Source organism: Jaculus jaculus, chromosome 4 (genome assembly GCF_020740685.1).
Source record: "Jaculus jaculus isolate mJacJac1 chromosome 4, mJacJac1.mat.Y.cur, whole genome shotgun sequence".
Lineage (NCBI taxonomy): Eukaryota > Metazoa > Chordata > Mammalia > Rodentia > Dipodidae > Jaculus > Jaculus jaculus.
Window position 1 is genome coordinate 123,765,789 of NC_059105.1, and position 27,732 is coordinate 123,793,520.

Sequence of the window (27,732 nt, forward strand, 5' to 3'; positions counted from 1 at the left end):
GGGCGCACGCGTCTGGAGTTCGTTTGCAGAGGCTGGAAGCCCTGGCGCGCCCATTCTCTCTCTCCCTCTATCTGTCTTTCTCTCTGTGTCTGTCGCTCTCAAATAAATAAAAAAAAAAAATTAAAATTGAGAACCAAAAGATCTGAGTCCTCGGTTAACAAATGCAGTAAGGATTCGAGGGTAATTTCTGTACTCCTGTCTCCACCCGCCGCTCAGGTCAGAGATCCTGGCGGTGTTTACCTGTGCACCTTTCTCCCACAATGCACCGCAACCGCGTTCTCGGACGGGTCTTCGTTGCGCGGAGTTCCTGTTACAGGGCCAGCGTCACCTCAGAAAACCTCCAGCTTAGCTCCTGCGACGGCCCCGGCCCGCCGAGACTGCACTGCGGGCCCGGGCTCACGTCGCTCCCGGTCGGGCCCTGCCTGGCGCCCGCACCGACTTTGTGTGACTGGACGTGGCGCCGGGCTGGGTCGCGGCCCGGGGTCGCCGCCCGCGCAGAACCGCGCGCCCAGGTGCGCCCGCGGTCCCGGCCGGCCGCGGCCCTGCTCCGCCTGGGGCTGGGGCTCGGGCTCGGGCCTCCGTCCCGGAGGGGCTCCGAGGACCGCCGCAGCCGGGGCGCCCCCTCCTCGCGGTATCGCCTGCGACTCCTCCCGTGCTGTTATGCTAATCAGGTGACATCACCGCCAGGCTCCTGCGAGTCGGATTGAATTCCTAACCGGCCGCCTGCTGGAGGTGTGAGCGCGGCTCCCGCGAGCCCCCGGGCTCGGCCTCCGCGGCGGGCTGCGCACCGGCCGCATTCAAAGCCTTTTCCAGGGGGACTGTGCCGCCTTTCTTCTCCCTCCACGCCTTTCTCAGCAGAGTTCATCTGCACTTCCAGGCCTGGGCCAAGCGAGGAAGGACAGCCACGAGGAGGAATTGGACGCCTGGCTGGTACCTCCTCGCGGGGCTAAGGTGGACGCTGCAGCCAACTTCCTATCAGCTCACCCGCACCACCCATTTCCGACCGGCCGGAACGCGGCTGGCCTGAGGTCCAGCCCTTCTCGTCGGGGCGGGAGCCAGCCTCGCGGAAGCTGCTCGGAGGTGCATGGGGGTTGGCGGGGGCCTGAGAGGGATTTCTGCTGGGGCGTTGCGCGGGTCATAATGGAATTGCAGAGGACGTCCAGCCTCTCCGGGCCGCTGTCTCCGGCCTACACTGGGCAGGTGCCTTACAACTACAACCAGCTGGAAGGGAGATTCAAACAGCTCCAAGGTAAGGCCCAGCCTGCCTCACAGTAATGCTGCCGAGGTTCTAAGACGTTATTTCTGCCATAGGGTACGTGATCAAATGAAGATAGCAGCCCCATGCCTGGCCCCAAAGTCTCAGGTTGCCTGGGAGCATCCCATGGACGAATTAACTACTTTAATTAGACTTCCTCTCTAGTATCTTTTGGTTCCAAGCTCTGGGTTGTCAGATATTCACTGTCTTCCCCCCACACCCATCTCAGTAGCTTAATGCTAATAGATCTATTAGTATGCAGGTATTTGGTTCCCGGTTTCCTCTGACTCCCAGCGCCCAGCATCTTGCCTCTGCCAGCCGTAAGTTGTAAAAGTGCATTAACCCTCAAAACCCAGCCCTTTAGAACAATAGCAAAGGGGAGGAGGGAGTGGTCTTTTTGTTCCTCAGCCTTGGTTAATTACAATTTTTATTCTGAAGCTTAAATTTAACTCCTGATGTATTGTGTTAGGGGACAGTTTTCCCACCAATTTGGCGGTCTGTGTAATTTATAATAAAAGCTACTTACTGTCATTTTGGTGCTATGGGTTAGGTTAGTTGGATCAATTACAGGCTTTTTTTTTGCGGGGGGGGTCTGTATCATGTTCAAATGATTGAATGCATCTAATATTTTACTGCACATATTTTTTTATGGAGAGCAGGATTCTATGTGAGCAGAAGTATGTTGAATATTTCTTCCGCCTGCAGCCCTAGGCTGTTGCTGACCAGCCAGCAGTGCCTGACCAGCGCCTCAGCCTTGACATGAGACAATGTTCGTAATTGAAAGCAGAGCCCTGAAATCAGTTAATAAGCTGGGAATGGCTGAGTACTGTAAAAGGGTAGTATTCAAAGACTGTTTCTTATTTTAACCCTGGCATAAATGTGGTTCCTGTGAGGAGGAGGAAGGAAGGAGCTGAGTCCTAGTATGTTTTCACTGGGAAGGAGGAAGGGGATATATTTCACTCATTGGTTTACTTGTCTTGTGAAGTAGTTGACAGTAATAACACTCTTTTGGAAAACAACTGGCAGAACAGGATGTGATTTTAAACATTTACTAAGCAGTGCTGAATTCCTGGGACAGTAAGCGCCAATAAATGGTTACAAATCTTTGGTAGAGTCCCCTTCTATCCTTGAAGGAATTTGCTTTTTTGAAAACAGGTGAGAGAGCTTGCAAGTGGTGAAATATAAGCATAAAAATTTCCATCCTCTGTCTGTTAGGGTCTGAGGAATTCACAATGTGAAGTTTGGCCAGGTTCTACTTCATGGTGTCATTGCACCAAGGAGAAAGTACTGAGTGGGGGAGCCTCTATCAGAAAACTCATCACTACCTTCTAGTTTACCCATGCCTTGGAGTCTCAGGGAAAAAGAAAAAAAAAAACAAAAACAAAAAACAGTAGACAGGAGAAAATACTAAAAAATGGAATGCCCTTCCAGGTCCACCCATGACAAAAAACTGTTATTCTGAAAGAGTTAAGGGTGCTTATAAACTGCTCAGTGAGCAGGGTGGAGCATACACACAGGAAGTGTCTTTAACTGTCCTCTCAGGGCAAGGAAACCTTTACAATTAAAAAAGAAAAATCACTCAAGGACTTCAGATGTTTGTACCTCTTGTGTTTTTCTCAGAGAAATCCCTTCAGAAAAGGTTGGCTCTAAATTGTGTGTAGATTACACAAATTTCAAAAAATGATCTTTGTCCTCTAATTTCCCTTCAGATAACTTTCTAATATTGTGGTTTAGAGTTGCACAAGTTTAGTGTTGGTATTTCTGCAAAAGAAAAACCACAAGTGCTGAGGAACTGAGAAAAGGATGAGTTAACTTTCAAATATAATGGATCACATCAGAATTCTAATTACTTATAGTAGCCTACTATGAAATAAAATGGATTGTGTTTTAAACAGCCATATGAGTATTTTGATAAAACCTTTCTAAGCTCCCTACCCCTGATGTGGTACTCTAGTATTTCTAGTTCTTTTAGACAGTACATATTTTGGATAACATAGATTATATCTGATGATTTAATTTTGTACATGCCAACAATGCTACCTGTTTACTCTTGAATGTAACCTTTTCTAGCTCTCATTGCCCATATTGGTAAAAGGCTATTAACAATCTATATTGTGGGCTGGAGGGATGGCTTAGGGGTTAAAGTGTTTGCCTGCAAAGTGAAAGGACCCAGGTTTGATTCTCCAGGCCCATGTTAGCCAGCTGCACAAGGGGGCTCATGCATCTGGAGTTCGTTTGTAGTGGCTGGAGGTTCTGGTGTGCCCATTCTCTCTCTTTTTCTCTCCCTCTTTCTCTGTCAAATAAATAAATAAATAAAATATCTTTGAAATCTCTATTGTTTTTTTATGGCTCCCATGTGAATTTTTTCATTTAGCATCTATAGCCAAGAGTGCTGTCATTTTGTGGAAATTGTTTTTGTATTTCTGTTGGATGCTAAGAATACCTCAAATGAACCTAGAATGGGTTTTACTTTTCTAGCTAAAGAAAATTTATTAAAATGAATCAGGTCTATGTAGATAAAGTAACATGTAGAGATTTATGGGCCAGTAAATAAAATATGATTTTAAAAAATAACAACCTCATTTTGGCTTAAGGAACTGAGAGATAGGGATGTTCTTTATCATTCCAAGATTTTTACCATGAGGAAGTACAAGGGTCTTCAATCTCTGAAGGCTTTTAACCTACAAGCACACACCTTTCTTTTTCTTTCATTTTTTCACCTACTGGATGAAGATACCACTTTCCTCAGGCCATGGGTCTTAAAAAGTTGCATTCATTTGTTATGTTTTTCTTTTTAAACAAGAAAAAAAATGTTGGAACAGCTAAACTCAGCCTCATGTTAAGAAAACTAGTAACAGAGTTTCACATCTGCCCTTGTTGGAGAATATTCTTTTTACTCTCCCACTAAGAAACGGTTGCTTGTGCCTATTGTGTAAATGAAATTCCAGTCTCTAGTTTGGCATTCAAAGATTCCCCTAAATGGCCCCACCTCTTCCAACTCCTACATGGCAGTTAAACTTACAGAGAGGCCAGGCTACAGCCCACACCAGGTTTCCTCCTGCCTATCTCCCTGCTTGCCAGCATTGATGCACTGATCCTTGGCTCTGGGTGTGAGGTTGTAGTGCAGGCAGAATCTATGTTAAAAGCATCAGAATGAGCTTTTCTGTCTTCTTTTTTTGTTTTTTGTTTTTTTTTTTTGTTTTTTTGAGGTAGGGTCTCACTCTAGCCCAGGCTGACCTGGAATTCATTATGGAGTCTCAGGGTGGCCTCAAACTCATGGTGATCCTCCTACCTTTGCCTCCTGAGTGCTGGGATTAAAGGCATGCACAACCACGCCCGTCTTTTTTATGTCTTTTTTGCATCCTGCTCAGCACCTGACTTCTGAAGCAGGTGCTTTCTCCAGCTCTTCTGGCTCAGTGAATTTGACCAGAAAGAGCATGGTGAGCTGTCTGTCTTGGCATATAGAAGGAGAGTAATGAACTTCAGGCTAGAACAGTGCATTATTTTCATGTTATTCCAATATAGCTTTCTTTTGATTTCTTAACATTTTTAAAATTTAATTCTACCACTGACCCACTAATGAAAGTGTATTTATTCATTTATTTGGTTGGTTGGTCTTTTGAGACAGGATCTAATGCCCAAGCTTACCTCCAACTTACTATATAGCTAAAGCTGGTCATGAATTTTCTACCTTCCTTCACATCTCAAGGTGCTGGGATCACAAGAATCCACTACCATGCATGGCTATTCTAATTCCTTAACTTTTGAGGAATAAATAATGCTATTTATCTTCATGTATCATAACATTTATTAAGTTTTTTTAAGTAATTAATTTTTTGGTTTCTTACTATAGCTACATATTTGTATTGCTTTATTCTTTAAGTCTTAGAGAAAGACTATTTTGGTTAATACCTTCTTGTCATGCACAAAAAAATTACTTCTAAGGTTTCAAATAAAGCTACATTCACATATTTCCCCGTTGTGGCATTGAAAAAAGTTGATGATAAATGATTTTTTTTTTTTGGTAGGGGGTTGGGAGGTAGGATTTATGAGAACATTTTTGGATTTAATGAAGCATGAAACTTTTTTCTTTTTTTAATCCATATGTCTGCTAATACTGTAGTTTTGGTAAGCCCTAGATAACTGTTGTGACAAACAACCTAACCAGACAAAACCTTTCACCAATTAAGCATCATTGCTTTTCAGAATTAGTTCCTAACAGATTTGTGAATCAATCCTTTCTGAATAAAGTAATAATTGTTAATGTTATAGCACTTGGCCTTGATATATATCATCATGCTTAACAGATTATTGAAACTATTCAACATGATTCAATACTTAGTAAATTCTAAATGAGTTTGCATTTCCTTAGCACCAGTAAGCTTCTGGAACAAATATTGACTTTTGTATAAAGAAACAGGTAATTGGATTTAGGTCACCCAGTATGACACTAACTCATCAGAATACAGGTTTTCTCACTCCATATTTGATGCTTCCCCTATAGTTTCACAAAGTATGCATTAGGTATGGCTACTAAACTTGTCACTCAGATCCAGTGAACCACAGGCTGCTGGCATAGAAATTAGTGTGAGCAAGGATGCTCAGATTTCAATTTGGTTGGGCTAAAAGCACAGATCGCAGGGGAATACTGCAACTTTCAGCTCAAGTCCTTAAAGACAAGATTTGGAAAGACTTGAAAGGGCTCTTGTAGGTACTTACATAGAGAAGGAGAGTGATAGTATCTTTTGAGGAAAAGACTTTTTTTTTTTTTGGTCAGGGGAATGAAGAAATGGGACTATAAATTTCCTGCTTTATAGACAGCTGAGAACAGTTCTGAATAACTGTTCCACAGGTGCTCTTCTCATGTCTTGTGCTGGAAAGGGGTCTGGACTCAGTTCCAGTGTTTTCCCTGTTTTTGTCTCTTCTTTGATTTCTTAGAGGGTTGTACTAGTGCCCTAAAGTTAGGCTTTGATAAGAGCTCCCCTATTTCAGAAACTTTTGGGATTTGATTTCATTGGATTTGAGTTTTAACATTTCCAGTTCCAATGCCTGATATTCTGTGTAGTAGAACTCAAGACTTCCTAAACCTGTCCTGCTTCTTTCTATTCTTCAGACCCTGCTCTTGGGTTCTGCCCACTGGGAATCACTTCATGTGCCAGGGTCATAGGTTCAGTTCAGATACTTCTAGGTATTTCCAGAGGGAGGTGACCATCAGAACCCTGCTTAATTTCCTGCCACTAACTTTTAAAATTTTAGCACTTAGTCGTCTTCCTGTGATTTTCATGCAATGCTTTTTCAAACAATTTGATTATTTCTTTATTTTTCCTATATTTCATAAATCTAGGAGCCTAAAGATCAGGTGAGTTACCATATAAGCCATCTTATATAGAAGAAAAAGTACAGTGAAGTGTTAAGACCTTACTGAAGAGGTTTCCAAATTGGAGCTCCCACAATGAGGTCCTCAAATCAGTTGACCCCTGGGAACTTGCTGGAAATGCAAATTCTCCTCTGGGTGGGTCCCAGCAATAAGAGTTTCCAACTAATCTGCTAGACATTGCTGTGTATACACAGCATACTCTTCCAAGTAGGAGCAAGTATAATATCTACCTCACTGAGAAATGAAGGATTTGTGGAAAAGTATATTTTAGAACAAAGTTGTATATAACTTTGGGAAAAGGTACTTCACTATTGAGGGAGTGGCCTGTATCCTGTTCAATTAGAGAAGCCATTTAACATCTGCCACACGTGGACTAATCCACTCTTCCTCTGAGAGTAAGAGCCCCTTATAGGTAGATTTATTTATATTTATTTTCTTCTTTTTTCGAGGTAGGGTCTTACTCTAGCCAGGCTGACTTGGAATTCACTATGTAATCTTTGGGTGGCCTTGAACTCATGGCAATCCTCTTACCTCTGCCTACCAAGTGCTGGGATTAAAGGCGTGCACCACCACGCCAGCAAGGTGGTGGCTTTTTTAAGGTAGGATTGAAGGTCACTAAATACTGTTCCTTTGTAGTCCCCAAGCATTTTAATGTATATCAGTAGTCCTAGGACACCCTCAAATGAAATGAAAGTATAAGTAATAAAAGATTCTACAGTCCCAGCAAAATACAATTTTTTGGAAGTACTCATATTACATACTTATTCCTTAACATTCTATCTTATTCTTTTCATGTGGTTATTTCTTAGTAAATATTGCCAATTTGCTTTGTAAGTCAGAGCAATTTGTCAGTTTTAGTCTGTTTCCTCATCTAGGATGAGAATAATACAGATTGTGTGTCATGAGGTTATTTTAAGAACAAAATGAGGGCTGGAGAGACGGCTCGGTGATTAAGGCTCTTGCCTAGAAAGCCTAGGAAGCCAGTTTTAATTCTCCAGTGCCCACATAAAGCCTGATGGACAAGGTGATGCATGCTCCAGTACCCACATAAAGCCAGATGGACAAGGTGATACATTTGTCTGAAGTTCATTTGCAGTGGCTAGAGGCCCTGGCACACCCATGTTCGTTCGTGTTCTCTCTCTCCCCCTCTCTCAAATAAATGTTTAAAAAGTTTTTAAAAAGAGAGAATTAGATGAGATTTTGCATGGAACCTGGTTGTATGATTTCTGGTGTATAGAAAATGCTTATTGATCTAGCATAGCTCTGTATTAGTTCAGTGACCAAGCATGGAGAGCCTTCAGAAGTTGAGTGGAGTGCCCTAGTCTCCACCTCTTTCCTGAGACCTCTCTGGGTGTGGTTTCCTTTGTGTGTTAGAAACATATTTAGCTTACATGAAAATGCACTCAACTGAAACACCCTCTTTTTCTTCCAGAAAGAACATAGGGCTGATGGGCCACTTGGGACAGGATCTTTTTCCTTAAAGATTTTATTTTATTTATTTATTTATTAGAGACAGAGAGGGAGGGAGAGAGTATGACAATGGGCATGCCAGGGCCTTTAGCTACTGCAAACAAACTCCAGTCCATGCGCCCCCATGTGCATCTGGCTAACGTGAGACCTGGAGAATTGAACCAGGGTCCTTAGGCTTCTCAGGCATGTGCCTTAACCGCTAAGCCATCTCTCCAGCCCCGGACAGGAACTTTTGATACAGGTCCCAAGTTTTCTTGAAAAGCATGTGGAGCAGCTACTGCCAAAGCCAAGAGAAGACAACTCTTGATCAGAGTCCCCTTTGTTAGCGATTACTGCTGTGTCCAAACTAATGTTGACCTCAGAGACATTAAATGCTTCTACTGTCCTTTGTTTTAAAAGTCCTTTCTCTCTCTCTGTCTCTCTCCTAACTCTATTTTTAGGAAGCACAAGACTTTTAAGTAGCAAATGCAGTAATCACAGTAGCAATGAAGACACCACAGGCTGTTCTAGTTTGCTTTTACAGATGCCTTGTGAAAGACTTGGTCTAATAGTCTCATCTGAATGTTGAAATGATGCAAGAGGAAAGCTAATTTGTGGTTGAGGATCTTTGAGGCACATTCTATTCACTAAGAATGAGAGTAAAACAGAAGTCTAAAGGTTCTGTTCTTTGGTGGAGAGGAAGTAACACATACTGTACCTTATTTGAGATCAATATAGTATAATTTTGGAGCAAGATAGTCAAAGACCATTTCCAGGATATATGTATGTGTGTGTGTGTGTTTCCTGAAATCTTATATAAACTGTAGATTCTATTTTGGTAACACAATATTATGCAATTGATGGTTACGGCTAAGATGATAGGGGTTAGGGGTTAGGTTTCTTTTTTAAGAAAGAGAAAGTTAGAGGTTCATTTTTTTTTTTTTTCCCCTTGAAGTAGGGTCTCACTCTATCCCAGGTTGGCCTTGAACTCACAGCCATCTCCTGTGAGCACTGAGATTTAAGGTGTATGTTACCACACAGCCTACTTCACTTTTTGGTGCTGTTTTGGTGCTTGGAAATGGTGCTCTGATTTCTATTAAGGCATACATTTATTTACAGTAGGTTTATTAAAACCTTACTGCAAACAGCTGCTGAGCAGATAAAATCCTGGTTGTGTAGTGTGTGGTGAAGGCCAGGGAAGCAGCAGAGGGAGCGTGGTTCAGAACCTGGTGTGATTGTGGTGATGTGGTATGGTAAGGAGTAGTGGCCTGGGCTTTATCTCTCTCCAGAACTGGATGGTGGTGGAAAAGACTTGTGCCTGGATTCACAGAAGCTAGCATTCAGATCCTGGCTCCCCTCGGGACTTCACCATTTCGTTTTCTTCATCTGGGAAGAATAGACATTTGGGGTGCTAATGTAGATTAAGTTAGGTTTATTGTAATATTAATAGGATGAGCAGCTCTCTTTGGACTAGCAGAGAACTTTTTGTTTCTGACACTCATAAAGATGTGTGAACTCTCAAGAGAAATGAGGTTGGGGGAGGAAGGGGGAAAGGGGAGAAAGTGAGAATGAGTTATCTCTGTAGTCTTTCCTTTTGCTTGGCACATAAATAAATGTTTCACGAATGAAGAGATAATGGAGTATAGTAACATAAGCATAATACGTAGGTAGTTTCAAAGCAAGTACTAGACTTCCTTTTGGTTGCTGTTTCTTCACTGGGAAGGGCCATGAATGACATCATTAGCTACTTAAATGCTGTGTTGATGAAGAATGAGTCACTTGTAGCAGGCATTGTGTCTTTTATGTGGACAAATTCTAACTTTATGAAGCTTTTGGGAAGCCTACTACTTTTTTTTTTTTTTTTTGAGGTAGGGTCTCCCTCTAGCCCAGGCTGACCTGGAATTCACTACGGAGTCTCAGGTTGGCTTGAACTCACAGTGATCCTCCTGTCTCAGCCTCCTGAGTGCTGGGATTAAAGATGTATGCCACCATGTCAGGCTCTTACTACATTTTTTTTTTAATTTATTTATTTGAGAGCGACAGACACAGAGAGAAAGACAGATAGAGGGAGAGAGAGAGAATGGGCGCGCCAGGGCTTCCAGCCTCTGCAAACGAACTCCAGACGCGTGCGCCCCCTTACTACATTTTTGATAAAGTGAAATTTTAAGATCCCAATGAACCTCTTCCTTTGGAGCTGTTTACAGTACCTCCGGTGGATAGATTCCTAAGTCTACAGGATGCTGTACAGTTTTATTTTGTTAGGAGGGAGGGATGGCCTCATGTGGTAAATACTGAAGTGTTTGAGGGAGATAGAAACCATTCCCTAGAGTTAAATGTTACACTGTCTTTCATTTCTAGTCTCTGTCTCTCTGCGTCTTTTCTCTGTTGAGTTTCAGATTGGTTAAGGGTTTATAATCTGTCTCCATAGCCATTGTAGAAAATGTGTTTAGTGAAACTGGGATTCTTTTTTTAGGTGTGGTAGCTAGATACTTTTTAAAAAAACATTTATTTCAGAGAGCAAGCGAAAGGCAGAGAGTGGGTGTGCCATGCCACTATGAATGAACTCCAGACACATATACCACCTTGTGCATCTGGCTTATGTGGGTGTGAGGTATTGGACCCGGGTCCTTTGGCTTCACAAGCAAGTGCCTTAACCACTAAGCTATCTTTCCAGCTCCCCCTTTTTTAAATTTTTTTTTTTGAGGTAAGGTCTCATTCTAGCCCAGGCTGACCTGGAAAACACTCCGTATCAGGCTGGCCTCCAACTCAAAGCCATCCTCCTATCTCTCCTACCTCTGCCTGCTGGGATTAAAGGCATGTGCCACCACACCTGGCAAAACTTGAATTTTTATATTGTGTGACCAAAAGGCAAACACAACTTGTTTTTAACTGCAAATATTTGCTTATAGAGACACAGCATAAATTCTACTTCAGTAGAAACCGGGCAGATTAATCACATTTGATAAAACAAAGGCAGGGTCTCGGAAATTTAGCTAACATGTTAATATACACACTCATTCTTTGTTCAAATAATTTTGGCCCCCCAAACTACTTTACAGTGCTTGGTGCCCCCAGTCTCCACTCCATTTTTAAAAGTATTTTTTTCTTCTGTAAATATGTATGATTTCCATTTTGACAGTTTTTCCCATATGAAACATTTTTTGTTTTAATTATACTCTTTTAGCAGTGATGGCCCTCTTGACTGGAAGGTCTTGGCTACAGAACCACATGCTGTGTTGAGGAGAAGGCTAGAATTAAGGGAGGGAGCCTAGAGCCCTGGCTTACTAGGCTTATGCTCGAGCTGAAATAGGGTGGGAAGGGGCTCAAGGCAGTTGTGGTGAGCTGACTTTAGTATCTGTCACCAAATCCCAGTCAGAATCCATCTCACCCATTGTCTTCTGGCAATATCAGAATGACTTTTCTTCCCTTGTTTTCCTTAGGAGCTCATGAATTATGTCATTGATCTGCTCCTTTGTTGGATAAAGAACAACTCTCATTTCTGCTCAGTGTTTCAGGAAAAGGACATCTCTCTAGCTCCTTAAAGAACTTTTTTTTTTCTCAATTTTTATCAACATTTTCCATGATTATAAAAAATATCCCATGGTAATACCCTTCCCCCCACTTTCCTCTTTGAAATTCCATTCTCCATCATATCCCCTCCCCATCTCAATCATTCTACTTACATATATACAATACCAACCTATTAAGTACCCTCCTCCCTTTCTCTTCCCTTTATATCTCCTTTTTAACTTACTGGCTACTGAGTTTTTTTCCTTCTCATGCAGAAGCCCAATCATCTGTAGCTAGGATCCACGTATGAGAGAGAACATGTGGTGCTTGGCTTTCTGGGCCTGGTAGAACTTTTTTTTTTTTTTTTTTTTGAGGTAGGGTCTCACTCTAATCAAGCCTGATCTGGAATTCACTATGTAGGCTCAGGGTGGCCTCGAATTCATGGTGATTCTTCTACCTCTGCCTCCCAAGTGCTGGGATTAAATGCATGTGCCACCATGCCTGGCCCTACGTGTTTATAATGTATTATGATCATAATGCCCTCCTGTGACTTTTTTCTCAGTTTTTTTAAAATTTACTTACGAGAGAGGGGGCAGATACACACACACAGAGAGAGAGAGAGAGAGAGAGAGAGAATGGGCATGCCAGGGCCTCTAGCCACTGTAAACCTTGTACATTGGGTATAAAAGGGAATCGAACCTGGTTCCTTAGGCTTCACAGGCAAGCACCTTAACTGTTAAGCCATCACTCTAGCTCATGACTTTCTTTTGTTTCCCCTACCCCATTCCCCTTCACCTGAACCACTTCTTTGCAACTAATCCCTCTTGTATTTTGATGCCCCCCCCCCATCTGTCTGTCTCTATCTTTTACTTCTCCTTCCTCCTTGATGGGATGTTAATGGGCCTGGTATTGCCCAAATCATATGGTGGTTATTAGAGTCTTGTGAGGCATGAATGCAATGACCACACCATGTCTGGAAGACAGTGCTCCACAGCACTACTCCCCATCCTTTGGCTCTTACATTCTTTCTACGCTCCTCTTCTGCAGCGTGTCCTGAGCCTTAGAGGGCATGGCAGAGATGTCTTATTTAGTGCTGAGCACACAACTGTCACTTTTTCTCAGCACTCTGATGAGTTCAGTAGTCACCACCATGTGCAGAAAAAAGCTTCTCTGGACAAAAGTGAGAACAGCACTAGTTTTTGGGCATAAGTATAAATATTTAGAAGGCAGTTTGATGGGCAAGCATGCCGCCTATTTAATATAGCTAACATTTATTGAGTGTTTTATGTACCTGATTATTCATTTATTATATTATCCATTTATTTATTGTTTGAATTTTGTGAGAATGGGATGTTGTTCTCTACCCCACACTGGTCTAAAACTCACAATCCTCCTTCCTCAGTCTCAGCATTGTTGGGATTGTAGACTTGTGTCATCACACCTTGCTTCTTTGCTATTTATTACATATATTGTTATCTCACTTGAAACCTGGAAGAGATGGGGATAAAAATTACTTAGGTTTACATATGAGGAAATCCAGGTTGGAGAAATAAAGCAACTTGCTCAGTGTCATGTAACTGTTAATAGTAGAGCTATCATTCACACTTGCCTGGTTGTCCAAAGCCATGGCATTATCCCCACTGCCCTTCCAGAGATAGATGTCCCTTGGGAAGATTAGGTGTGCCTGGGTGTAGACTCAGAAGTTGTCTAGCAGCAGTCCTCATACTTACTTGAATCTGCTTGATGCTACTCCTTAGCCCCATTTGCTCAGAAAGCATTCTACCCTCTGAGAGATGATTCTTAAGATATGGTTTCCTTCCTCCTCTCTAGGGGTCAGCTCTTCTCACCTAGGGTCAGAAAAACGCATCATTTGTTGGCAAGCTGCTGTTTGAGTCACCTACTCTAGGGGTTAAGATGGGCCATGCCTGCATTGGCCACACAGTAAACCAGAGCTAATGTGTGAATCATGATCAGTGCCATCTGGTGTGGGATTGGAGGTCATGCCTGTTCCACCTCATTGCTGATAATTGTGCTAATATCTGTGGTGTTCAAGTCAAACCCCAAGGCACTGCTTCTGCATTCAGTATGACTTTCAGAAAAACCTTTTGGTTGCTTTCCAGCTCGAGGCAGGTATGAACCAGCTACCTTCACTCACATTATGTATCCTTTCAGTCATCCTTTGAGGTACGTGGTATCATACCTGCTCTGTGGATTGAGAAACCTGAGACTCAGAAAGATGCAATGCCTCTTGAGACAGGAATTAGGTAACAAGTGACAAAATAGTTAACTGTAACCATAATAAGACAGGGTCATTTTCAACATTTCTTTGAACTAAAAGCCTGTTTCCTAATAGGTAGTAACACAAAGCAAATTATGGTGTACACAGCCATCAGTCGTGGATAGATTGTATTTTTCTAAATTCTATTTGTAAACCCAGAGCATAGTATATTTATTTGATCATGTGTTTCAGGTATTATCCAGATGCACAAGTGTTTAGAAGTTTTGCACTTAAGTTAGCAATAGAATGAATGTACAACTGGGAAAAGGAAGGCATGTGAGTCAGGTCTCAGATAACAATTTCTGATGAAGCTGTCACCACATGAGTAAATCTCTCCATTAAAAACAATGCACTCAGCTAATTTGCTTATCATTGATAAGAGCACAGCATTAGAGCAATGAGTAATGTCTAGCTATCTACAAGGAAAGAACTGACACCCACTCACTTATAAAGTTTTGTAGATTCAGGTAAGGTATTTGGGGGATGGAATTTGAGCCATATGCCAACCATGGTTCAGGTGATACTGAAGAATGGTGTGTCAGAATTGTGAACAGAGACCTGTAAATAGAGCCATTGGCAGTGATTGCAAGGACAGTGGATTTGTGGTACTAGGTAAAAACCTGCAGCCAGAACATGTGTTGTGATGCAATGAAACAGTGATTCATTTATGGCCAGATTGCTCCACTTCAAGGAACCATCTGAATCAGTCCACAACCCCTGAACTTAAAGGAGATGCAAAATGTGTTTTACATTTAGAAAGCTATGTCCCAACATGCCTCTGCTTAGACAGTCATGAGAACCTTGGTTTTCTAACTTTCTCCTGAGATAAGAACTATTCTGTAGCATAAGAGAAGCATAATTGGATGGGTGCTGAGGGCCAGTGCCTTGGATTGGTATAGTTTAGCTTGTGGCAGCTAGTGGAAAGCAGTTGATGGTGCTGACCTATGTTTTATTGATGCAGGATTTTGGGATTCAGGAGGGGTACCCCAGAATTAATGAACCCCAAGAGTTGGGTTCTGTTGCAATGCCTAAGGACCCATGTTTGACTTTCAAGGTCCCATGTTAAGCCAGACACATAAAGGTGAGGCAAGGGCAATGTCACACATGTGCACAAGGTGGTGCAAACATTTGGAGTTAGATTGCAGTGGCTGGAGGCCCTGGAACACCAGTTCATATTCTCTCATATGAATAAAAAGGCCAGTCTGTTGGGCTTGCCTCAAAAAAAAGCAGACAGTCTGGAGAAGGATAAATTATGAATTACTAAGTTTATTTAGGGGGAAATCACAAATTGTGGGGTTTATTTCAGGGAGATTGGGGTGTAGGAAATTAGGAAGCATGCACTCTGTGGAAACATTGTATACTTTATAAGGTTCATTTAAGAAATTGAGGTCTTTAGAAAAGGACTGGAACAGAGTTGTATGCACATGAAGGTAGAACTTAGATGTATATGTAAAGAGATTCAGAAAACACACATAGCATCCACCATGTGCTTTCCTGAAGAGGGCAAGTATTAAAGCAAAAGAGAAATTTGGTTAAATTTTCTAGAGAAAAATTGGAGTAGAGCCGTAAGCATGTGGACTTGAGAGAAACTAAGGCTTTTAAAGAAAAAATTAGGGTAAAGTTGCAAGCACGTGGGCTTGTGAGAAACCAAAGCTTTAAACAGAAGAGTGAAGTTGCTGGCACGTGAAAAGCAGAATCGAGGAGCTTCTGTAGGGAAATGTGGGAGGATTCCACATGGCAGTTCAGAGGACAAACAGGCTCAGGAAAGAGGATAGATACCAAAGCAGACCATGAGATTCAGAAAGGAAATGAGTAATCATGAGTTATACTCATGGTTACCCCAAGCTCACAGGTAGCAAGCCTATAGTTGGTGAGAGCCACCCGTATGATAGATTGGGAGTGTAAGAAAATATGCACATGGTAGATTCAGAAACCAGAGGAAAGTTATGCTTATAATTAAAGAAAGTTACTCCAAACTCCAAGTGGGAAGGTTTAGATCAAGAAACAGTGCAATGCTCTTCCATCCCCGTTCAGCCAGGCTGGGTGAGGGTAGAGGCCAGACTCACATGTGTGCAGCAACACAGGATAGGAGCTGGAGAGAACCACACACATTGAGTGTCATGTCCAGAGAGAAGAGGAGGGGCTGTAAGGCAGATTGAGGTATGTAACGGGAAAACCTGATTGGTTAATAAACTTGGAGGATGAAACTGAGGATCAGCCCACCCAGGTGGCACAGTAGACTGTGGGCAACAAGGGGCACTGTGGATCAGTTTCATTCACGTATTGTTGCCAAGAGCTTCTGATGCCAGGGTAAGTGAGCTAGTATCTCCTGGTTTTCCTTGAGCCTCAATCCCTGAGAGTGCCTTAAAATACATGTGTGTGTGTGTGTGTGTGTGTGTGTGTGTGTGTGCGCGCGCGTGCGTGCATGCTGGAGAGATGGCTTAGCGGTTAAGCGCTTGCCTGTGAAGCCTAAGGATCTCCGGTTCGAGGTTTGATTCCCCAGGACCCACGTTAGCCAGATGCACAAGGGGGCTCATGTGCCTGGAGTTCGTTTGCAGTGGCTGGAAGCCCTGGCACACCCATTTCATTCTCTCTCTCTCTCTCTCTCTCTCTCTCTTTCTCTCTCTCTTTCTCTCTCTCTTTCTCTCTCTCTTTCTCTCTCTCTTTCTCTCTCTCTTTCTCTCTCTCTTTCTCTCTCTCTTTCTCTCTCTCTTTCTCTCTCTCTCTGCCTCTTTCTGTCACTCTCAAATAAAAATAAGCAAAAAAAATTATATATATGAAAGCTAGCTTTTCTTATTCTTGTCATACTGTCACTCAGATCTTCCTACTCTATTCTTTTGTCTTGGCTCAAAGAAAGCTAGAATGTAGATGGGGAGGTGTATGTTGGCTCCAGGTGACTTAGCTTTTCTTGTTGCTTTAGGTTTTTTATTTTTATTTTTTGGAATTCTCTATTTGGCAAAGTAGTGTGATTGCTAAAACATGTCTTCAAAACTCAGCTGTCAAATCCTTGAAGCCAGTTGCTTATAATGTGCTCTAGTTAATACACCTTTGCAAACTGGTCATTGGAACTATAGTGTGCAGGAAGCAAGTAGGTGTATGGTGAGCGCTTCACAGTACCAGGTACATTGGAAACACAGTTATATAAGAGAGAGTGCTGTATGAAATTATAATGTAAAAGGAAATATTAGGTAGAAAGTTGCAAGTATTCCAAGGCCTGCAAACATGGAGTCGTCAAAAGTACAGCAGACAAGAGACAAGGGAGATGGCTCAGTGGGTAAATTATTTGCTGCATATGTGGATCACCTATATGAGTTCCAGATAGGCATAGCAGCCCATCTGTAATCTTAGTGCTTTTGGACAGAGCTGGCTAGCTAGACTACCCAAACTGGCAAGCTTTAGGTTCAAGTTGAGAGACCCTATCTTTGTAAATAAAGTGTCAACCCATTGGGAAAGACAGGTGAGAGCAACCTCTGGCTTCCACCTACACACCACACAGACATACACATACAGACAATAACTACAAAAAAATGTGACAGGAATTACCTTACAGGTGCATGGGGGTATTAAGAGAATCACAAAATTGGAGTATGGATATTAGGTGAATTTAACTAGCATAGTCTCTGTATTTTGCCTCTATATTAAAATTAAATACAATAAAATTAAATAAAATTTAAATAAAATTAAAAGTTAAGATGGGCACAGGTCCAGAGAATCCACAAAGTGGTGTTAGACCAGTGACTGGCATTTATAAAACAACTTTTTGGCTTATGATTCTCTGCGCTTATAGAATTAGTCCTGTGAGGAAACTATTGGGCTGTAAAGAAATGAGAAAGAAAAAGGAAAAGTATATTATCACACAAGAGCAGGAAAGTAGGTCCCCACCCAAACTCCAGTGTCTAGTAGGTTGTTGGTGATAATCTTAATACCAGCTGAGACTTGTGCAGGCTCAGTTGTAAAGTATAGCATTGATTCTGGTGTTCCTCACAGGACAATTCCTGTGAGGTGTTAGCTGTGCTTTGAGGATGAGGAGACTGAAGCACGAAGGACAGCACTGTCCAGAGATATTTAACTGTCATAAATTTATTACAGAGCCAGAATTTCAACTCCCAAAGTCTGCTTCAGAACCCTGATTTTTTTCTAACCATTCTGCTATACAGTCTCTTCTATTATTTCCCACATGGTCATTTCTGGAAAGACCCAACCTTCCAGATCTCAGATTAGGAATTTGTAAGAATTGGGCAACCTTGATTTGAGAAAGGTGAATATTGAGAGATGACACTTCTTGATTCTGTTCCAACTTTAAAGGTTTTGCCCAGACTCAGTCATAATTGGTAGTGCAATGGGCTGCTAGGGGTCCAGGAAAGTTCTTGAACCTCAAACCCTAGGTTTGTTACTAATTTTCATCAAAGAATTAAATAAAAAATAAGACTGAGGGCTGGAGAGATGGCTTAGCGGTTAAGCGCTTGCCTGTGAAGCCTAAGGACCCCGGTTCGAGGCTCGGTTCCCCAGGTCCCACGTTAGCCAGATGCACAAGGGGGCGCACGCGTCTGGAGTTCGTTTGCAGAGGCTGGAAGCCCTGGCGCGCCCATTCTCTCTCCCTCTATCTGTCTTTCTCTCTGTGTCTTTCGTTCTCAAATAAATAAATAAAAATATTAAAAAAAAATAAGACTGAGAAGGATAATTATTATTGTATTTATTGAGCCAAGGAAATGCACCCACGTGACTAGAGAGCCCATGTAGAGGATCTTGGGAAAACTGCAGAAAGAGAAAAGAAAGCTTAAGGAGCTTCTGCCATGTGGAGAGCTGGGGGGATAAAGAACCCATGTGGAGAGTAAGGGCTAGGGGCCCTCCTCTCAGTCCAACCGGGCAGGGCCAGGGCTAGGTGAGGGAAAAACTTACCCACAGCTGGAAGTCCCCAATGATGAGAGAGCCTGTCCTCTCCTTGCAAAGGTATTTATAACCCTGTGGTGGGGGGCTGTCTTTTGGCTCAGGTGAACCAGAGGCTATACAGCTAGTTGGTTAAGACTAGGGGCTGTCTCAGGAAGAGGCTACCCTGACACCACGTTTTGGGGGCTGAACTTGATTAACCACAATGTTTAAATCCTATGAAAGTCCTCCCTCCCAGGTTGCTTGTGGAAAAACAAGTCTAGGGAACTAGGCAAATAATAAGTCAGATGTCTTTGATTTCTAACAAGTACAAACTTTCCTGCCTTTTTTTTTTTAACCTTTACCTTCAGGGGTCCAGGCACCCTAAACCATTCTCAGTGGCAGGAGCAAAGGGCCACATAATAAATGGAGCGTGGCATTCAAGATTTGCCCATTCTTGGAAACTTTATATCTGCTTTGGTGATTCTGGCAGAATACAAGGGACTCAATTAACAGTGCGAATGATTTTGGTCTGAATTTTGCCACTATGCAGACTTATTTGTGAGGGTGATGGGTGCTGATGCTGAAGTCGAGTTTGGAGGTGAAAGTATGAACTTCATTCCTGAGGCATTGTATACACAGAAGGTAATCAGAGCAATTTTCAAAGGTGACAGCATTACTTAGGAATATGGGGTTTGGTAAAAAATAAAAAAAAAAATTCAGGTTCTTAGAGTTTGCTGATTGTTCTTGATTTTAAGCATTTTTACCTGTTGATGTGGTTAGGCAAAGTGGCCCTTTGTTCTGTGATATCCATGTGTTTGTAAGTTCGGTGATCCCTGTTTTTGGTTTGGCCGCTGCTCCTGGCATAGGGAAATACTTCCAGCTGCTGTTTCCTTTTTTTTTTCCAGGCCACCTATTTAGTTCTCCCATAGCAGGTATAAAAACAGTGTTTAAGAGGGATTTATCCATACTTGATATGAATGCCCTAAAACTACAAATTTGGTACCAGAGAAGCAAGTATTTATTGTTTATTCCCTGCCTTCTTTTTAATTTGGTCTGAGCAAGTGTGCTTGTGTGTATGTGTCTATCTGTGTCTATATGTATGAGAGTATTCTGTTCCGGGTCCCAAATATTACTGGCTTAGTGGACATTGGATTTAGAAAAGTGAATATTTTACTTAAGAAGGCGCTGACATTGGTAGTCTGAAAGGTGCCATGTCACTATTACCATGTCTTTTCCCCAAGAGACACACTCTTGTGTAAATTATTATATATTCCTGTTTTGTTGTCTTATAAGCATAAAACTGATGATGGATTTTCTAGTTCAAGTAATCTCCTTTACCTTTACTTTGAACTACAGTGTGCTTAAACTAGGAGTTAGAACAGGTATCACAATGGGGTGTACCAGTTCATTGGACCTATTGTCTTTGCGAGTGTCACTCAAGGAGGAAATAAGATGCTAGGTTATCTCCTAATTACTGACTCTGTGGAGAAGATACTCTGTGTCCTTACCTGGACAAACCATCTTTTACACTTGATTGTAGGGACTCTGATATCTAAAGAACAGTGCTTCACTTCTGTAGTAGGATTAGCATGATAAGACGTTTTCCCTGCCTGGTTGCATGCTTAGCTGCAGATGATGGCATAGCTCAGAAGTCCAGCCTTGCTGTTTGATTGTATTTCTGAATGGCAAGGCATATCTGCTACTTGTAGTTCTGTAAAATATTTTTCTGAGTCCCAGAAATTCTCAAGTGTTGATCTTTGTGTTTTAAGTGTAATGTAAGTCTTTGGGAGGGTAGGAACTGGGTTTAGCCCATGCATGAAGACTAAAATGACTGTATTGTTTCTCTTGTGATGCACTTTACAAAACTTTCGAGCAAATGGCTTATAGCGGTTAACAGTGCTGACCTTGGAAATGGATTCGAAACCCAAACCTATGCTGAACTTTGATGTTTCCTTTGCCAGGGCAAAACCTGTGCCAAGAACTGTTCTGTGGTATTGCTAAGATCAACCTGTATGCCCTTCCTTGTGTAAATAATTAACAGGGGCCAGCTTTCCTTTACATTGCAACCATAGGTAAAAGGTTTCTGGGCTGATCTGTCAGCTTCTAGCCTCATGAGGAAAGAAGCTAATGCCAAAAAAATTTACATCTAAAATGGCCAAAGGGAACCCTGGAATGTTCTCTTCCTGGCAGTGATGACTACTAGGCTGTTTTCAGAGAAAAACTGCTTTTGAAGGTTATTCAAGGTGACCATTTTGTAAAGTGATTTTTTGATGGTGTGTCAAGCAGTAAAGATGAAAGGTAGAACTAATTATATGTGGAACTTAAAGACATTTGAAGTTTTGAGTTATCAGAAACATTCAGAGGTTCCTTGGCCCACTAAGCCAGTCACCTTTCATTTTTTAACACCTTCACTAGCTTTTCACAACATGTTTCTTAAATACAGAAGGAATATATTCATCCTCATTGTTGGGAAAGCAGTCCAAAGCTCAGGCCTTGTGATTTTAGAGGGTCAGTAGTGTTGCCATCAGCTGCTTATTTGTGTGTGCATAGTGAGTGGTATTAGAATCCTAGTATTCTCACTTTAATTCCTTACTTTTAAAAAAATATTGAGGGCTGGAGGGATGGTTTAGCGGTTAAGGCATTTGCCTGCGAAGCCTAAGGACCCAGATTTGATTCCCCAGGACCCACATAAGCCAGATGCGTAAGGGGGTGCATGTGTCTGGAGTTCGTTTGCAGTGGCTAAACATGCCCATATTCATTCTCTCTTTCCCTCTCTCTCTCTCTCTCTCTCTCAAATAAAAAAATAAAATATATTTTAAAAATATTTATTGAGAAAGAAAGAGAGAAAGAGAGAAAGAGAGAAAGAGAGAAAGAGAGAAAGAAAGAAAGAAAGAAAGAAAGAAAGAAAGAAAGAAAGAAAGAAAGAAAGAAAGAAAGAAAGAAGCAGATAGAATGGGTGCGCCAGGGCCTCTAGTCACTGCAGACAAACTCCAGGCACGTGTGCCACCTTATGCAGCTGGCTTACATGGGTATGGGGGAATTGAACCTGGGTCCTTAGACATCACAGGCAACTGTCTTAACCTCTAAGCCATTTCTCTAGCCCTATTCTCACTTTAAAATTTTTGTTATTTATTGTAAACAGAGAAAGAGGCAGAGAGAAAAATGGGCACTCCAGGGCATCTTGCCACTGTGACCAAACTCCAGATGCATGCACCACTCTGTATCTGGCTTTACATGGGTACTGGACATCAGGCCTTGCAAGCAAGGGCCTTAACCACTGGACAGTCTCTCCAGGCCTATATTCTTACTTTTTAACAACAGAAATCCTCAGTCCCTCATTCCCTCCCCCCCTTTGTGGCATTGAAGATTGAGCCAGGCTCTGTGTATGTGAGGCAAGTGTACTATCACCAAGAGACATCCCTTAGCCCTATTTTTTAATTTACATTTTGAGACAGGGTTTCACTATGGTTGCCTGGAATTCACCATGCAGCCCAAGTAGGCCTTGAACTTCATATCCGTCTGCCTCAGCCTTTAGAGTAGTTGAGATTTATAGGCATGCACCACCATGGTTGGCTTTATCCTTCATTGTTTCTTGACAGAATGGGAAAGCTACTCTCCATAATTCTTAATTCCAAAAGGATCTGGGTTTTTGTCATACACTTAGAGAAAGTAATACAATTTTAAAGTTTTTATTTCTTTAGCTGATAAATAATTATATATGTGTCATTTGCAATATATTTTTAAATACATACATTACGGAATGGCTAAATGGAGCTAAAGAGCATATAACTAATTTATGGTTTATACAGGTACAGAATGGAGAGCAGAATGTGCTTAGGCATTAAGTGTTTCTCCTCCTTCATAATCTTTCAACATTCTTAGTGCTGGGGAGGAAAGAAGAGTTGCTCTGGATGGAGACATCTTCATAAAGATTTTCAGGAGACATAAGGTAGTGATGGAACTGTTTGTCCAGACATGGACATCATTTGGTACTGATAAGTTTTGTGCTACTTTCAAAGGAATTAGGGCTGGGACTGAGCTGCTACTGCCCCCAGTGCTGATGCTGGTCCTCCTAGGCTGGTAGGAGTCTTGTGGCTAGCTGTCATGCTTTGGTTTCTTTATTTATGGAAATTTTGTTTGCTTACTTGAGTTTTTGTTTATTTGTTTGGGAAGATGCAACCATTTATTTGCCTTGTGGCCACTTTGAGACTGAGGGTACAGCGCAATTAAAGAAAAACTGTCCGGGGCCTTAGCTGATATCAGGAGTAAAAATCTTTTCCCTTTATTACTGTGTTCTCTTCACTAATTAGTCAGCCCTGCCAGTACCACTAAACTTGAACTGTTTATAGGAATGACTTAAAGATAAAAAGAGGAAGCTCAGCTAAACATTTTTCACCACTAATACCCCAAGTTATATGTTTTATTAATTGCTGCTTGCCTCCAAATCCTATTGAAGAACTTTCTCCATGTCAAACAGCAATTCAGTCTACTGGCTGCAGATATGCTTTCTCAGTAATTTGGTATGTAATTTCAGGGACAAAACCATGATGGCTCTGGAACCAAGAGAAAGGAAAAACCCACATCCAAGTCTGCTCATGTGTAAATCTTGACTTGTTCAAAACTCATACTTTGGTATACACTGGTACTGGTTTGAAGCAAATATAGTGGTAAATTATTTCATATTTGCTTAAAGATGGCAAAACAGTTGCAGCTAGCTTTTTAAATTCATTGTTTCCAGAATCTCAAGTAAGGGTTTATGTTTGTGTGTTTAGAGATAGGGTCTTGCTGTGTAGGTCAGGCTTATCTGGCATGCGTGACAATTCTCTTGCTTCAGCCTGAGGAGTGTTGGCAAATTAATTTTTTTTTTCTGTTTTATTTATTTATTTGAGAGGGACAGGCAGAGAGAGAATGAGGCTGATAGAGAAAAAGAGAGAATGGGCGCGCCAGGGCCTCCAGCCACTGCAAAACGAACTCCAGACGCGTGCACCCCCTTGTGCATCTGGCTAACGTGGGTCCCGGGGAGTCGAGCCTCGAACCAGGGTCCTTAGGCTTCACAGGCAAGCGCTTAACCGCTAAGCCATCTCTCCAGCCCTGGCAAAAGTATTTTAAGATAAGTATTTTTTAAAGCTTTTTTATTGACAACCTCCATACATACACATATAGACCATGATCATAATCCTCACCCACTAGTCTCCCTTTTACTCTCTACTGAATCCTTTCTTTCCAACTAGTTTCTCCTCTATTTTGATGTTAGACTAAGAAGTATTTTAAATGGGAGAGAGTAGGGGCTATTTTGCAGTGTCCAAAGTCTTGGGTTTGGATTAGTAGAGACAATGAGCAAGGGCTCCTTGGTGGTAGACAGTGAAGATGATCTCAGGTGTGAGGCTGGAGAGAGAAGCACCCTTGCTTAGAGAATGACTGGATTCCTTCCGATGAGGGTATCTGCATTGTATTATATAAAAACTTTCAGTTTGGGAAAATTATCATGAAATTCGGTTCAGAATGCCTAAGACATTTGATTCTATATGTTCCCATTAGGTGAAAAGGAAAACTGCACTCAGATTTCAGAGCTAACCCATTTTCTTACTTGCCAGTCCAAGGTCCTTGCTGGTGTGGAAATCAATCTCTGTACTAATAGAGCTGTGGAATCAGACTCCTGGGACTGGGCTTGCTTTGTAACTGGGCTGTGGTCTTACCTCTGCAGATGATTAGTGGTGTTTTTGTTGTTGTTGTTTGTTTGTTTGTTTGTATAATAAATAAAATATCACTCTAAATTCTCGTATCTTCTGAGAAATACTAAATCAATATTTAACTTTTTACAAATCTCTAAGCATAATAAGGCAAATACTAACACTTCCTTTTTTTTTTTTTTTTTTTTTTTGGTTTTTTTTGAGGTAGGGTTCTTACTTTAGCCCAGGGTGACCTGGCATTCACTATGTAATCTCAGGGCTGCCTCAAACTCATGGCAGTAGTCCTACCTCTGCCTCCCAAGGACTGGGATTAAAGGCCTGTGCCACCATGTCCCGCCCATGATTAGTGATTTTGGCCTGTTGATCCCTTGCCCTGACCTTGACGTCTTCCCTCTGATACCTATACCTGTGCAGTTACAGTCATCACCTGTTTATGAGGCTGATGTCAGTCATCAAACTGTAAACTCTTCCTGTACCTGCCCTTAGCTCTGATTGCTTAGCACTGCAATTTGAATTGGCTTTTCTATACACAAAATTTGAGGTTGAGCTCTCTACCATTTTATATTTTTATATTTATATTCCATTTTATAAAATGGAAATTTGTCTTCCTGTGGTGCTGGTAAAGTTATTTGACCCCTGGGCTTCTTTGCTTTGCTTCTTTTGTATTCTTTGCTGAGAATGTATTTGGGAGCTATTTCTATTGTATCCTGTAGACCTCAGTTTTTCTTGAGTGAAAATCACCTTTTTTGAGGTTGGAGGGGCTGGCCTTGAACTTGCAACAATTTTCCTGCCTCTGTCTCTGCCCTTTGAGTGCTGGGTTTACAAGCATGCACCACCATGACAAGCTTACTTTTTTTTTTAAATTAGTTTCTGCAGTCCCTGTTTCTTAAAAGGAAGTGTTACCCAGCACTCGGGAGGCAGAGGTAGGAGGATCGCCGAGAGTTCAAGGCCATCCTGAGACTACATAGTGAATTCCAGGTCAGCCTGAGCCAGAGTGAGACCCTACCTCAAAAAAACCAAAAAAAAAAAAAAAAGGAAGTGTTAGTATTTGCCTTATTATGCTTAGAGATTTGTAAAAAGTTAAATATTGATTTAGTATTTCTCAGAAGATACGAGAATTTAGAGTGATATTTTATTTATTATAGACAGTATTGAAGACAGTAATTTGCATAAGACCTTTTGAGGTATCCAACGAGTTTTCCTCCAGCCTTTGCGTATCCATTAATCTCAGACCCATTGGCAAGCCTCAGTTCTATTGTCAACTAAAAACAAATTGTGTATTTTCCCCTCAAAAGGAAATGCCCTTTACTGGTTGTGGTGGCACACACGCCTTTAATCCCAGCACGCCAAGTAGGAGGGTCTTTGAATTTGAGGCCAGTTTGAGAGTACATAGTGAATTCCAGGTCATTCTCGGCTAGAGTGAGACCCTACCTCAAAAAAAGGAAGTGCCCTTTAAAATTTTTAAATTGGTAGGTATATGTTTTAAAAAAACACAATTATTTACTTGTTTAGTTGCAAGGAAAGAGAAAATGGACGCCAGGGCTTCTACCCAGTGCAAATGAACTCCAGATGCATGTGTCGCTTTGTGCATCTGGCTTTATGTGGGTTTTGGGGAATTGAACCCCAGTTGTTAGGCTTTGCAGCCAAGTGCTTTAACCATTGAGCAATCTATCTAGCCCCATAGTATATATGTATTTTTTTTCGAGGTAGGGTCTTATGTATTCCAGGCTGAACTGGAATTCACTATGTAGTCTCAGGGTAGCCTCAAACTCACAGCAATCCTCCTACCCAGACCTCCTGAGTTCTGGGATTAAAGGCATGTGCTTCCATGGTCAGCCCCTTATTCTTTTTTTTTTTTTTTAAGCCCCTGTTTCCTATATTGAGAACTATTATTTGTTTTTTAAATATTTTTATTTATTTATTTTAGAGGGAGGGAGAGAAAGAGGCAGGGGGGATGGGTGCACCAGGGCCTCTAGCCACTGTAAATGAACTCCAGACACATGCACCATCATGTGCATCTGGCTTATGTGGGACGTGGAGAATTGAACCTGGGTCTTCAGACTTTGCAGGCAAGCGCCTTAACCACTAAGCCACCTCTCCAGCCCTCTTATTCTTTTTAATGTATACATATTATTTTACATGGGTTGATCATATTTTAATTACTTGGACCATTAACATATCCTAAGGACCTTGGACTGGCAAGTGAGAAAATGGGTGGTGGTTGTTACTGTTCTTATGTATAATTATTTTTAAAATCTGTAGTACATCCTGTATCCCTTTGTGTTTGTACGAAAGTTTTTGTAGAAAGTCACTGTCTATAGGTGTGACTGGAAGCGCATATTTCCTCCTTTCTTTGATCAATCACATACACGTTTTCTGTTTATGTATTTGGTGAAGTGATAGGATTTTTCTTTTAAGTGTAAGCAATAGTTCTATAGTTCTATTTTCATATACTTCCACCTAATCCTGAAAAAGGAGCCTCTGCTCTCTGTAACCCTATTAGAACATGTTTGAGCCTCTAGCCTTCCCACCAGACCCAAGATTATGATTATGTTGAGAACTAGCTCAGGTAATAAGCAATGAAATGCCCCTGAAGAACAAATTGGTAGAGCAGAAAGCTTCCCAGGCTTTATCTGGGTAACTAGCAATAATATTTCTTCTTGCGACAAGGTTGGTTTATCCTCTTACCCCACCGCATACTGGCAAAACTACAAGCAGTCTGGTCACTACACCTATTGAAAGCACCTAAGTTGGTAGAGATAGCCATGCATGAGGAAAAATGGGGTAGGGAGGTCTGTGTATTAAGGATGTTACAAAGGTCTACTTATTCTCATAATCAGGCTCAGTGGTTAGTGCGTGGTTCTTACTCAGGTGTTCTCTTTTGTGGGAGTAGGTTTACATTTAAGTTTATTAGCAGATGTAAGTATCCAAACCAAATAGAAAAACAACAACAAAAAAAATTCCACACAAATTTGTCCCTTTGTGTCTGTGTTCATTCAAAGCTTTTTGTAGTCCATTTTTTGAGGCAGTCTTACTGGCCTCAACTCAGTGTGATTCTCCTACCTCAGCCTTCCAAGTGCTGGGATTAAAGGCATGAGCCAGCTAGAGAGATGGCTCAGTGGTTAAAGGCAGTTGCTTCCAAAACTTGATGGCCTGCCTGGGTTTGGTTCCCCAGTGCTTATGTAAGCCAGATACACAAAGTGGTGCATGGGTCTGGAGTTTGTTTACATTGGTTAGAAGCCCTGGTGTACCCATCCCCCTGCTTGCAAGTAAATAAGTAGAAAGGCATGAGCCACCACACCTG

General features: G+C 41.7%; 1 protein-coding gene across 4 annotated transcripts in view; it reads left to right on the forward strand.

Moving 5' to 3' along the window:
- Sptbn1 (spectrin beta, non-erythrocytic 1) overlaps positions 1 to 27,732 on the forward strand; it is a 239,020-nt gene that overhangs the window by 101,936 nt on the left and 109,352 nt on the right. The window contains exon 1 of one of the 4 annotated variants that reach the window (XM_004668949.2): positions 1,116 to 1,249. The exons of 2 other annotated variants lie outside the window; for them this stretch is intronic. In XM_004668949.2, coding sequence (XP_004669006.1) covers positions 1,141 to 1,249 — 109 coding nt within the window. In that variant the 5' untranslated portion in view covers positions 1,116 to 1,140. Of the gene's footprint in view, positions 1 to 1,115; positions 1,250 to 27,732 lie in introns of those variants that run through there. One more of the 4 variants, XM_045146797.1, reaches the window with a different exon arrangement.